At 44.2% G+C, this 12,500-nt stretch overlaps 1 protein-coding gene across 1 annotated transcript in view; it reads left to right on the top strand.

The window, feature by feature from the left end:
- Window positions 1-2,763: 2,763 nt before the first annotated feature.
- LOC118411381 overlaps window positions 2,764-12,500 on the top strand; it is a 39,847-nt gene continuing 30,110 nt past the window's right edge. The window contains exons 1-7 of the mRNA XM_035813638.1: window positions 2,764-2,877; window positions 7,703-7,767; window positions 9,373-9,635; window positions 9,979-10,076; window positions 10,445-10,592; window positions 10,888-11,000; window positions 11,891-12,238. Of these exons, the coding sequence (XP_035669531.1) occupies window positions 7,707-7,767; window positions 9,373-9,635; window positions 9,979-10,076; window positions 10,445-10,592; window positions 10,888-11,000; window positions 11,891-12,238 (1,031 nt within the window). The 5' untranslated portion in view covers window positions 2,764-2,877; window positions 7,703-7,706. The remainder of the gene's footprint in view (window positions 2,878-7,702; window positions 7,768-9,372; window positions 9,636-9,978; window positions 10,077-10,444; window positions 10,593-10,887; window positions 11,001-11,890; window positions 12,239-12,500) is intronic.

Raw genomic sequence — 12,500 nt, forward strand, 5'->3', positions numbered from 1 at the left:
AAAGCTACTGGTGAGTCACGATCTACAGATAACAAAGCTAAACCAGTTAAGCATCGTCTGAGGTACTGATTAGGTCTACGTGTCTCTTTCCTGCTATTTCATGATGTGGACTCAATGCTAAGTGAGATCAGTGGGTGGTGGAATTATCACAAATCATCACTTCAGGATGTAGAGGTTAGTGGATTTTCCACAGCCCCTGGTGAAAATGTGAAGAAGCCCAATAAAGCTGCAGATTTATGCTGGCTGTTGACTGTGGTTTATTTTCTAACAGTTATTGCAGGCTTCTAAAGAGGTTAGTTCACTGTGTTTAATTAATGGTAAGGAGAGGATGGAGTGTTTGAATGTGTGGTTTATTTTCTAATTACTGCAGCCTTCTAAAGGCAAGAGGAGAGAATGTTGTTATCATATATACTGGTAGTTTTGGATCAATAATTCTCTGCTGTATACACAAATGTGTATGCCCCACCCCAGCGGAGTTCATCTGGTAAGACGACTCTACGACTTCTGTACAATACTTCTCACCTACTTCGTTAGACTGAAGGAGATCTTACAAGTCTCATGACAAGAATAGTGGAGCAAATTTGAGAGATTTCTGCACTATGAACACCAACATTACAGTGTTTATGTTAGTAACAACGTTTCATATTGTTATTGCTGTCCTTGCAACTATAACGAAAACAAACAGAAGCCTCCATATGCTTATTTCATTACTGAGCTTGTTTGAGATAACAAAAGTGCTGATCCAAGTAGATATCCATGTGAAAAATGCATTAATAAAACTAAGCGTTTTGCTCCTCAGTAGAGTAATGGCTTGACTCTATGTACTTAACTTTTGCAATCTGTTCATTGATTGGAAAACGCGTTTATTGTTAGTACAAGACATCAGCCGGCAGAAAGGCAAACCAACATCAAACATGGGCCAGGATCCGGACACACAGCTATCGATTTGGCCCTGAGACTTGGTCTGGTACTGGTCCCTGTCTTCAGTTCTGCATGAGGCTTGGCCCTGAGACTGGTCCCTGTCTTCGACTAGTAGAGATGCGGCACATGTGGGGGGACATTCGTAGGGCAGTGATTGTTTTTAAGTGCGTCAATCATACAAAAACTTTAGAGATTCGGGTGATTATGAATCCGAATCTGGTGACTTAAATGTTCACATTTTGCTTTGCCCGTGATATTTTTGTGCTTGCCGATTAGCTGATTATGAGGGGTGTGGTTGGAAGATGGACATTGGTTTATTGATGCCCATTCCGAGCAGAAAACACAGAATAGAATCTACAAGTTCTACAATATCTAAAATAAGCAAGAAAACTCCGGGCTGACCCAGACGACCACAAGTCTGACTTATCTCGTGCCTTGTATCATGGATTTTTCTGTTGATGTTTTTTTTTTTGGCATCCTAAAAATCAATTTGGCAAGAACCCTGATGACGTGTTACCCAATGAGACAGTCCATTGCGCCAAGTAGATGTTAGGTTGGGAGGTTTTAAGATTTGCTCGTTGCCTGAAGTTCCAATTCATTTGAAATGTTTCTTAGATAAAATCTTGTCTTTCTTCATAATGACATTTGCCAAGACAGATGAACGTTTATGCTTGTGCACATTTTTATTCGCGTGTAGCATTAAGATAATTATTTAAAAAGTTGCGGCAAACATGGAAACACTTAAGCCACCCGATGATCCAGCTGCTGTTGGAGTTCCACCGCGTGCAGACGTCTGGTGCACAACTATGGTGTTCAGGTTCTATCGTCAAATGGCTGAAGCATTTGGAATCGGCCGGACTTTTCGCTGAGCCTGACTGAGTCCCTACCATATCCAGCAGCCCGAGTCTGCGCTGTTCGGCGTGCCCAACCTTGATCAGGCCGGCAGGCTGTATCATCCCTAAACACCGCGCAGGAGGATTCGTCAACACCCCCGCCTGCCCGCGCGTTGTGGAAACATGCACAAAATCAATTCTGCAACACACCCAAGGCCATCTCAACTGCCGCAGGATTTCACCGACGTTTTACGTTTAAATGTTACTAAATTACATTTTCCCAGAAATTTGTATCTTCCACAAGAAAAAAGAACAAAGGTTACCTACACTCGTCAGCAGACACATTTGTCGTCTTCATTTATACTGGAAATGTAACGTTTAAAGTATGCCACATTTTGGCACAATATGTTTATTACTGTTGTGATATTCACATAAATGTAATAAGTTGTAGAGTCGCCACGTCCTCTGCGCACATGACATGAAGTCTTGATAACAGAAACGTCTCGGTGCGACACATGTAGAAAACTCCACAGTACTTACGACTACACACAGCTCAGATGTTTGCGGAGAAAAAAATAGTAAACGATTAACACAGACTCTCTGGAAGAATCAACATTGGGGTTTACTGTAGAGGGGTATTGGGGTGCTGGGCGTTAGGGGGGGGGGCGTTAGGGATGTAGGGTGAGATTGGGCGTGAGGGGTGCTTGGGCGTTAGGGGGTACTTTGGCGTTAGGGGTAGCAATGGGGGGGGATAATGGGTGTAAGGGGGCATTAACCGCAGGGTGCGAGCATGAAGGTCGATGTTCTCCGGGTGGAAGTCGATCGGCCTTCAGATCGCCCCGCCTACTGTCCACGCTGGCCGGATCTCCTGGGGGATGACATCATTCAATTGCTATATCGTTGTGGAGGTAATGCTCCAATCAGCGGACAGGAAAGATGCACGTGACATCATACAGCACCAATCAGGGAACAGAGAAGTGCCACGAAGCCTGCCGTTAAGAGGCGGCCCCCGAACCAAGTCCCCAGATCTCTGACAGTGTCGGCACCAGCCGAACATCTCCCACCCAACCGTCTCCTCTCACAAACCTCCAGTTTTCAGCGTCGTGGGATCAACCCAGTTCAGGTGCGCTCTTCTCTTTCCTTTTAACCATTATTATTTCGAGCCTACGTTGGGATGTTATCCGCACTAACTTTAACAGTTTTGTGCGGCAAACGTGCTTGTTTAAATGTCCGGTAAACGCGTCTACCAAAATTTAGAGGTAGAATGGAGCTGCGGAGATTGAAAAATAGAGTAGATTTTCAGTCGGAAAGTTCATTGACTGTTCATTTTAACAACGGGCTGCTTTTTGGCGATCAACAATGGTGCCGGGAAATTGGCGAGGGGCGTTTCTCGTCGGTTCTAGTCAAATCCCCGCGTAGAAACATTACACAACAAATCACATTATTACCTTGTCCCGAATTAATCCTTCGGTACACAGTCGACGAGCTGTCCGATTACAAGAAGCTCGCCCGATGTTAGAATCGACAATCGACAGACGGTTAGCAGCATTTCCCCCTGAAGATCTTCCCTGTGACATAGGACGGGGTTCAAATACAGTAAAACCTTCCCAAGTGACCACCTCTTCAAACCGACAACCTAGTCATTAAGACCGCTTTTCGGTCCCGAAAATTTTCCCCATTAACGTAAGCATCAAACGACCACCTGTCCAACACGACCGCCAAAAATTGGGACCACACAGAAACAAATCCCTGCCCATAACGACCGCATCGAGCTTTCTCGATTTTCGATGATAACTAGCGTGATTTTGTTCCGAAATCGGCCAGCTTGCGTCGAATTTTGACTGCCATACATTGTTTTGTTCATAATAAAGACAGCGGCGGATGCAGGTGGGCGGGTCAGTTGGGCAGTCTACTGTAGCATGGGAGGACATTTTGTCCTAAGAAAATCTTAATCTATTTTCTACAGCGGAATTTTCGGAAACATCCGTAGAAACTTGTGCTTTCATGTGCAGGCCGCCCTTGAGGTGGGCAGGGAAATGCAAGGCCCAGTTTGTTTACCTTTCCTATGAAAGTATGAAGCCAGCGCGCCAAAGGTCTGAGTACATACCGGACGGGATAGTCTTGTTCATCAAATAAAATTCACCAGGCTTACTTACCTTTTTTTGCGTGCTTGTGCGTATTGTACATTTAAATTTGACAAACACCTCGCTGACTTACTCTTTGCATGCGTGTGCTTGTTGTTTGCCATTAAACACCACGGAAACATTAACACTATGCCTCGGGCGGAGAACTAAAGAAGTGGAGCTCTAAAGATGAGTGTGCGCCGTCGGTAGGCTGTAGCCTTGTGCATGCTACACAGAACACTGACTTCTGGACTTATCCATATACTGCTTGGCCTCTAGGTCTGTCCGTACTGCAAGGCCATATCTAGGCCTGTCCTTTCTGCAAGGCCATACATCTTGAAATAAAGAAGGCACTTAAACACTCCTGTATAGTTGGATTATTTTATTAGTTTCAGCTTAATTTCTACGGCCGCGTGGCGCGTTGGTACACCCGATCCCTCGATCTCGGAAGTTAAGCAACGCGCGGTCCGGATAGTGCTTGGATGGGGGACCAACCAAGGACGTCCGGATTGCTGTAGCCTCACTAAGTTTTCCACGAAATCGTCTTCCGGGAGGGACGTTAAACGGGGGTCCCGTGCTCGAGGAGGTGCCTCGACCACGTTAAACAGCCTCATTACTCATACTTTGGGTACCTACTGGCTGGCAAAATACACCAGATGATTATTATTATTATTATTATTATTATTAAATTTGTAAACCTAACGCTCGGCCTGAGTCAACCTACGCCTGGCAAATCGTCGGATTGACGCCCGAATAGCGATCATATGTCGGCCGCCACTCGGGCAAGCTTCGAGCGAACTATCATTTTAACGAACTCTGTGGTCTAGAAAATCTCCATTGGAAATCGCAAACTGCGAACTGGCCAATGCTATTTCCTACCTTCCTGGCGGGACTGAGTCGGCTGGTGGCGGATCCGGTCTGCGCAGCCTATAGGCTCACTGGAGCATATCCAAACAACCGGGTGCCTGTGTTTACTCAAACAAATATGCATTACTGTGATGATCTATAGTCGTTTATACTGATACATGGCCCGCACTAACCAATTACCTGCGTCATTCGTGTGAAAATACTAACTTCTGAGACTGATTAACTCTGTTTACGCTTGCCACAAGCCCTGCAAGAGATCGGCAATCCCTATCTCACTGGTCTGGTACTATTGACGTATTGTTGAGGTACGTTGGCGTTGGTTCACTGTGGCACCTCTGCTCTTTTTACCCCCCCCCCCTTCACTCACACTGCCACGCGGTGCTGTTGTGCTTCAATCCCAGCTGAGCAGGGCAATGGAAATCGAAGCGTTGCCATTGAATTGAAAATCGATTTGGATTATCAAAATGCATTAAAAAGAGATATTTAATGATAAAGGGATGCTCACTTACATGTATGATACTTGGAAGGTAGGTGCATGTCATCTAATATACTGCTAACTTTAAAAGACAGCAACAGAAATGACCTAAACGAATCATATACTAGTACCAGATTTTTGTGACTTGTATGAATAGTGACATATATTAAACGCTTTATCGGACCAAGGAGGTTATATGCTTGATCGGACCAAACTTGACATTTTACTTTTTACAGAAAAGACTAGAGTTCCACGACCCCTTACCTTTGCCAAATGATTTAACCTTAGTTTACAATTGGTGTTTCAATTCTGGTTTTCGTTGATTATCTAAATAAGAACACAATTTGCATAAGTAGTATCAGTCAATCATGTATTCCATCCACTTACAGGCATACATAATCTATGTTAAGTATGAATGTTTCAATCGCTTGTTCTAATAATTCATGCAAATGAGGTCCTCATGATTAATATTCAATGATATTCAGCTGTCCATAACATCAAAGGCCACAAGTAAGAAATTCCATTTACCACAATGGCATTATAACATTTTCTGATTAATTATGCAAATTGGGTCTGAATTCCCATAATGCTTATCTCTCAATATTATTCTCTTCCTCTAATTTTACCAATGTCACATAATGCAATAGTCATATAATAGACCTAGAGTGGATCTAGAGTGGAGTACTAGGGTGGATTTAGACAAGTTTCTCCATTAATACTGCAAATTAGAGTTCACTGCGGGGTGTCGTCGACTTCGTCTGGGCTGTATTTCAAGGCCTTTTTCACTCATGCTATCAAGAGAAATCCGTAGGATGTAATCCAGTACAATGATGAAGAGGAACGGCGCTAATGTGTCGCCCTGGAGTACACCAGCGGTTACTTCGAAGGGACTTGTTTCGCCGTCAGGGGTGGTCACTGAGGCAGTAGTATTGATGTAAAGTGACTTAATCGCATCAATAATAGGTAGAGGAATCCCGTACAGTGGTAGTATCTCAAACATGGTATTTCTATCAATAGAATCAAAGGCCTTGCGAAAGTCAACAAACAGCAATACCAGGTCCTTATCACACCTTCTCATTTCTTCAATGATCCGTCTGATTGACAGTATTTGCGAGATGGTGGACCTATTTCTTCTAAACCCGTTTTGGTTTTTCATCAGAATTGGGTCAACTGCTGGCACAAGGCGATTTAACAGAAGTTTGTTGTAAACCTTGGCTGCAATGGGAATAAGTGTGATTCCACGGTAATTTGCTGTTGAGGTTAGGTCTCCTTTCTTGGGGACTGGTATAATTCCACCCTTAGGCCATTCTGAGGGGGGGGGGTTGTGAGTTAAAAAAGTATTGTTGCACAAATGAAGTAGTAGATCATGAAACAACGGGTCCTTCCATATGATGGTAGGAATGTTATCGAGTCCGGGAGTTTTGTTATTAGAAAAGGAATTCAAAGCAGTTATAAGTTCATCTAGTGTAAAGGGTTCTGTAGATATGTCCAGTTCCTCTGACACCTGTATCTTCCTAAGAGGTTGGTTGGGAGGGACTTGTGGTGTCTCCCCGAGCAAGGTTTTAAAGTGGGATAACCAGTTGGCCTTTCTGTGTTCTTTGCATCCAGCTTTTATTTTAACTGAGGACTTAGGCTTCCGCCCACTAAGTTCGTTATAATTGATTGTCTGCCAGGCATCTTCGTATTGTCTGGTTGCATACAGTAGGGTGATATTGTCTATTTTCCCACTGATGAACTCTTCTTGAGCTGCAATATAAGCCTCGTCAAGTTGTTTTTTAGTTTTATTGACATTTCTGAGAGTAGCTCTTGTTGGTCTATTCTCGTGTGCTGTTTTAGCTTCAATCAGCTTCTTGTGTCAGCCTTTACTGATGCATGAGCGCTAAATGGTAGTAGTCATAGCAATAGTCATATAATAGACCTAGAGTGGATCTAGAGTGGAGTACTAGGGTGGATTTAGACAAGTTTCTCCATTAATACTGCAAATTAGATTTCAAATTGCATTATTGACATTTGAATATATGAAGCATAGCCTACTTTATGCTATCTACATACCAAAAACCATGACCATCCGTCAACCCTTTCTTGAGTTATCCCCTTTCAAAGTCTGACACTTAATCGGCCCTGCAGTTCCAAAGCAAACCATTCATTTTCTGTCCCAAGAGATATCTACCACTCAAAATCATGACCGCAGCATGTCCAGAGCTTGAGACATCAAAGCCAGAGGCTCCGCTGCAGTATCATAACAAGCCGGTAGAAAGCGTAATATTTAATCGTTTCCAGGTTTGATCAAGACCTACCTACATCATCATCATCGGTCGACGTGATCAAATATAGTCGTGCATGTATGTTCAAACACCCACACACACCAACGCTACCTCGAAAGGTTATTTTTATCATGTGTAACTGAGAAAGAGAAGGACCTCGATAGACAAACAAACAAACAAACAAACAAACAAACAAGATGTATTCTTGCCTGTCCCCAGGAGCATGTGGACGCTGCTTCTGCGCATGTGCGGGGTGGCCGCCTGTGTCGCCGCTGCCACCGGAGGTGAGTCACGATCGTTTATTATTTGCTTTTTGCAAATTAAGCTCAAAAATGTGTTATTTGGGCCTATTTTGCGATTTTTGGACCACAACTGTATGTGTTTGGCTCCTATGACCTTTTATTAAAACCAAGTAACCTGAAATTTGGTAAAAGGTGTGCAAAGCATGTGCCTACAGTACTTCATTTTCACTCCTCGTATACATTACTTAAAATTGTTGAATTTGGGGACTTTTTGCCATTTTCAGAATAAAAATGTATTTAATTGGCTCCTGTGCCTTTGTATTACAACCGAATGATCTGAACTTTGGGATGGTGGTGCATACAGAATGCGCCCACTGGACTATATTCAGACTTTAGGTGTACATCCCTCAAGAATGGTTAAATTTGGGAATTTGGGCCATTTTTGGTAGCTTTAGCACTAGGAATGGAAAATGGGTCACAGAGACCAGTCCATGTTGTGTTATATTGGGCCATGCGTCCTTGAAGGGCTCCAAGCAGATGGATGGCCATTTTCTTATCTCAGCAACAAATCGCTGCAATTTCACCCTACACGTCACATCAATATCATTGCAGGTGTTTTTATACATATCATGAAGCATGTTTCATCAAAATAATTGCCTCCATCCTGAGCTTGTACTTGTACTAGAATGTGCAGAATGTCATCTTGTAGCCATCTCAGCTCTTGTAAGCATCAATAAATCAATAAATTACTGGCTTAAAGATAACGTGCATCACAATGAACTCGGCATTATTATGAAAAATAACGTCTTTAGGAAGGGACGTAAAACGGGGGTCCCGTGTTCGAGGAGGCGCCTCGATCACGTGAACAGCCTGATTCATCAGATGAATTATATTATTATTATTTATACCGTCGCTCATGATATGGTCCGCCATCTTGGGGTTTGACCGATGACCTCGTCAAATTAGCATAGATTATGACTAATTAATCATAAATGTGTCTTTTTTTTCATACGATGAAAACCTTGAAACCTCATTGTTTAAGCCGAAATTTATGAATTTGGTAAAATATGCCTGTCAGGAACCCGTTGCAATGCCAACACGAAAAACTACAAACTTGCAGCTTTAGCGTAGAATTGTTGCCAAAAAAATTTTATAAAATGTCCCTAACTTTCATAGTCTCAGAACACGTTATTTGGCAGCTATACGGAGTCAAAGTTTGCGCATCAACTTTAACTACCCGGGTCTAGATACGGTCATGACAAAAAGACCACTAAGGCTTGGGTCACATTTCCACTCCGGTGTCCGGCCGGGCAGCTTTCATGAGCGAAAAGAATGATATTACATTCATCAAAATACACAAAATGTCAAAATAAGATTCATGGGCATGATTCGTGTATATTTCTAGGTATACATTTTCATTTTTTTCATTTCTTAAAATATCCCGGCCGGGCCCCGGTCCGGAAATGTGACCTAACGCAGATTATCTAAGAGTTAAAGAAGATAGATGTTATGTCTGACAGACATAAATCTCCTTTATAATGTGATACTAGCTTTCAAATAATTCAAGATAAAGATATCGTCTATTTTAGTTGTGCAATTTGAAATGTAATGACTGGTACTTCCATCTCCACCACTTTCTGCCCCCAGCGGCGGCCCCTGACGCCCCGGCACCCCGCCAGAAGAGGGCAGTCCCCGCCTTCGTGGCCTCAGCCGCCAAGGACGTGGGGGCAAAGGTGGTGGAGAAGCTCGGGGACCGGATCGCGGAGGGAGTCGTGGAGAACCACCAGGAGAAGGTGGTGGGCTCTCTTGAGGACTACTTCTCCGGACAGTTCGACAAGGCCGACGAGGAGTTCGACGAAGTTCTCTCCCGGAGTGGAGACCTCCTGGCAGGAGTGAAAGGTGTCGAAGAGGTCAGCTACGTTGTTAATGTGTGCCGAAATAATCAGTAAAATGTCTCTCACCTTCAAAGTACCCCATCTGTACACATCTGATATCTAAGGGTTTGTAACACGTGCACATCGCATCCCCGTGTTCTGAATGTAGAACGGCACATCACATGAACGGTGCTGATAACGATGTGCTGAAAAATTGTGACAGGGAAGTTCCCACACCTGACTTGCGGAAAAAAAACCGTTAGGCATGTGTGAGTGGAGGTAGTTCTGCGTAGCACCCCAGCTTAGTGCGTTTGTATTGCGTGTGCTGTGGTTGTATTTGCCCCTGCTTAGTGCGTTTGTTTTGCGTGTGCCCGTCCAGGCCAAGCTGCGAGTGACGCACGGGAGAGGCACCCACACAGGGGACACCTTCGCACCGGCCAGCCAGGAACTCTCCCTGTCCTTCAAGCACGAGGAGGAGTGAGAGCCGTCATTGTATTTTAGAATCTTTTCACTAGACATTCAGTAACTACCATTTCTAATGGTTCCGCATGCCCCTACTCGTCTGGAGTAGTAGAAATGAGTGTTCCCCGATGAGACAACATGTGAGGTCTAGAAAAGTTACGGCCCCGCTGCACCAGGAAATAATCGCCAAACAGATGTCCCCGTGGTAACCTTGTTACAGTCGATCAGGACAACATCCGATAAATAAACCAATAATGTACACACATATATATATATATATATATATATATATATATATATATATATATATATATGTGTGTGTGTGTGTGTGTGTGTGTGTGTGTGTGTGTGTCCGACTGTAATGTTCTTCTATCTGTCGGCAGCGATGATGAACAGGACACCTCGGAGGGGGGCATCCCGCAGGCCTACCCGCACGGACTCGGGCCCATCATGATGAACGGCTGCTTCGGGAGCGGCTATGCGGAGGGAGACCCGTGCTACGAGGCTTTCACGCCCATAGAAGCCTGTGCTGTGAGTCTTCCGACTATAAGGTCTACACTAAAACGTCTTAACTTGTTTCAACTATAACATTGTTCCAAGTATAAAGTGAGCCACAGAAACTCCACCCTACTAGATATCTAAATCTAATGGAAATCTACCCAGTTCGGCTCTTGATGCAAAATTACTACAGTTTCTGAAAACACCAAGTATATTTTTTTACAAAAGCTGTGGCGGGAAATTTCGATTGGAGAGATGTCATTTGTGGATTCAAGGCCCCAAATATTGCATCCATATCAACTAACGGATTCTTCCGCTTTACATGCAGAACATCATTGACGGCGCGACGTTCCTGGGAGTCGGGTTTGACGGTCGAGGGGAATATTCCAGCGACTCCAGGAAGAAGAGCCTGGTCCAACGGTCCTGCAATGGTCTGCAAGGGTAGGGGATTGGATATTTGTCTATTGTGGTAGAAGTAGTAGTAGTAATAGTGTAGTAGTAGTAGTAGTAGTAGTAGTAGTAGCAGTAGTAGTCGTAGTAGTCGTAGTAGTAGAAATAGAAGTAACGTTAGTAATAGAATTAGCAGCAATATTGTAATAACAACACCAATTCAGAAGCATGTTTAACGGAAAGTTCTGTCATAGAATCTTCTTCTACCACAGCAATGAGCCTCCTTTGCTGATTCGTCATTTCAAAATATGGATCTGGCTCTTATTCTGGGAGATCGTTTTTGCCTCGGACTTTCGAAAGACTTGTACATCATTTTTTTTTCTTTTCAGGATTTTGACTGATGCTAGGCCTTTTATGGCGGCAAAATGATCTCCCAGGCATAAGAATCTGGCTCACATGTCAAAAATTGCAAATAATACTCACCCCAAATCAAGCAGGTCTGTGAGGGAGGAGTCCACATCGTGCGATTTATGTGAACTGCGGGTACATCGTTTGGTTTGTGTGAACTGCAGGTGCACCGTGCGGTTTTTGTGTGAACTGCAGTTACATCGTTTGGTTTGTGTGAACTGCAGGTACACCGTGCGGTTTTTGTGTGAACTGCAGGTACAAAGAGTTCTACGTGCCTGACCAGATGACCGTGATAGTGCTGTTTATGTGAACTGCAGTACATCGTGTGGTTTTTGTGTGAACTGCAGGTACAAAGAGTTCCACGTGCCTGACTAAATGGCCGTGATAGTGTTGTTTATGTGAACTGCAGGTACACCGTGCGGTTTTTGTGTGAACTGCAGGTACAAAGAAATATACGTGCCTGACCAGATGACCGTGATAGTGTTGTTTATGTAAACAGCAGGTACATCGTGCGGTTTTTGTGTGAACTGCAGGTACAAAGAGTTCCACGTGCCTGACCAGATGACGGTGCAGGGAATCTACGACACGCTTGCGGAGACCTTCACCTTCAGCTCCATGGATGAGTACCGGTTTTACCTGGAGGAGAAGTCCGCCATGACGTCAGCTAAGGGCGTGTTCCAGCAGGAGATCGACAAGGCGCAGGGTCACGGGGCGGGCGGCGGCGCGTTCGGGCTGCTGTGGTCGGCGGGCGGCGGCAGCTCCTCACAGAGCGCGTCAGACAGACAGGCGTCCAACTTCCAGGCCAGCTCACAAGCAAGCGGAAGCAGCAGTTCCACTTCCACCCAGACCTTCATGGCCATGTTGGAGATCAACATCTACAGGTACGTCTTCTTACGTCTACAGGTAAGTCTTCTATCCTTTACAGATAAGTCTTCTATCGTCTACAGGTAAGTCTTCTTACGTCTGCAGGTAGGTCTTGTATCGTCTACAGGTAAGTCGTCTTACGTCTACAGGTAAGTCTTTTATCGTCTACAGGTAAGTCTTCTATCGTTTACAGATAAGTCTTCTATCGTCTACAGGTAAGTCCTCTATCGTCTACAGGTAAGTCTTACAACATAAAATTTGCTCACCTCGAGTTTTCGG

This window comes from Branchiostoma floridae, chromosome 3 (genome assembly GCF_000003815.2).
Source record: "Branchiostoma floridae strain S238N-H82 chromosome 3, Bfl_VNyyK, whole genome shotgun sequence".
Taxonomy (NCBI): Eukaryota; Metazoa; Chordata; class Leptocardii; order Amphioxiformes; family Branchiostomatidae; genus Branchiostoma; species Branchiostoma floridae.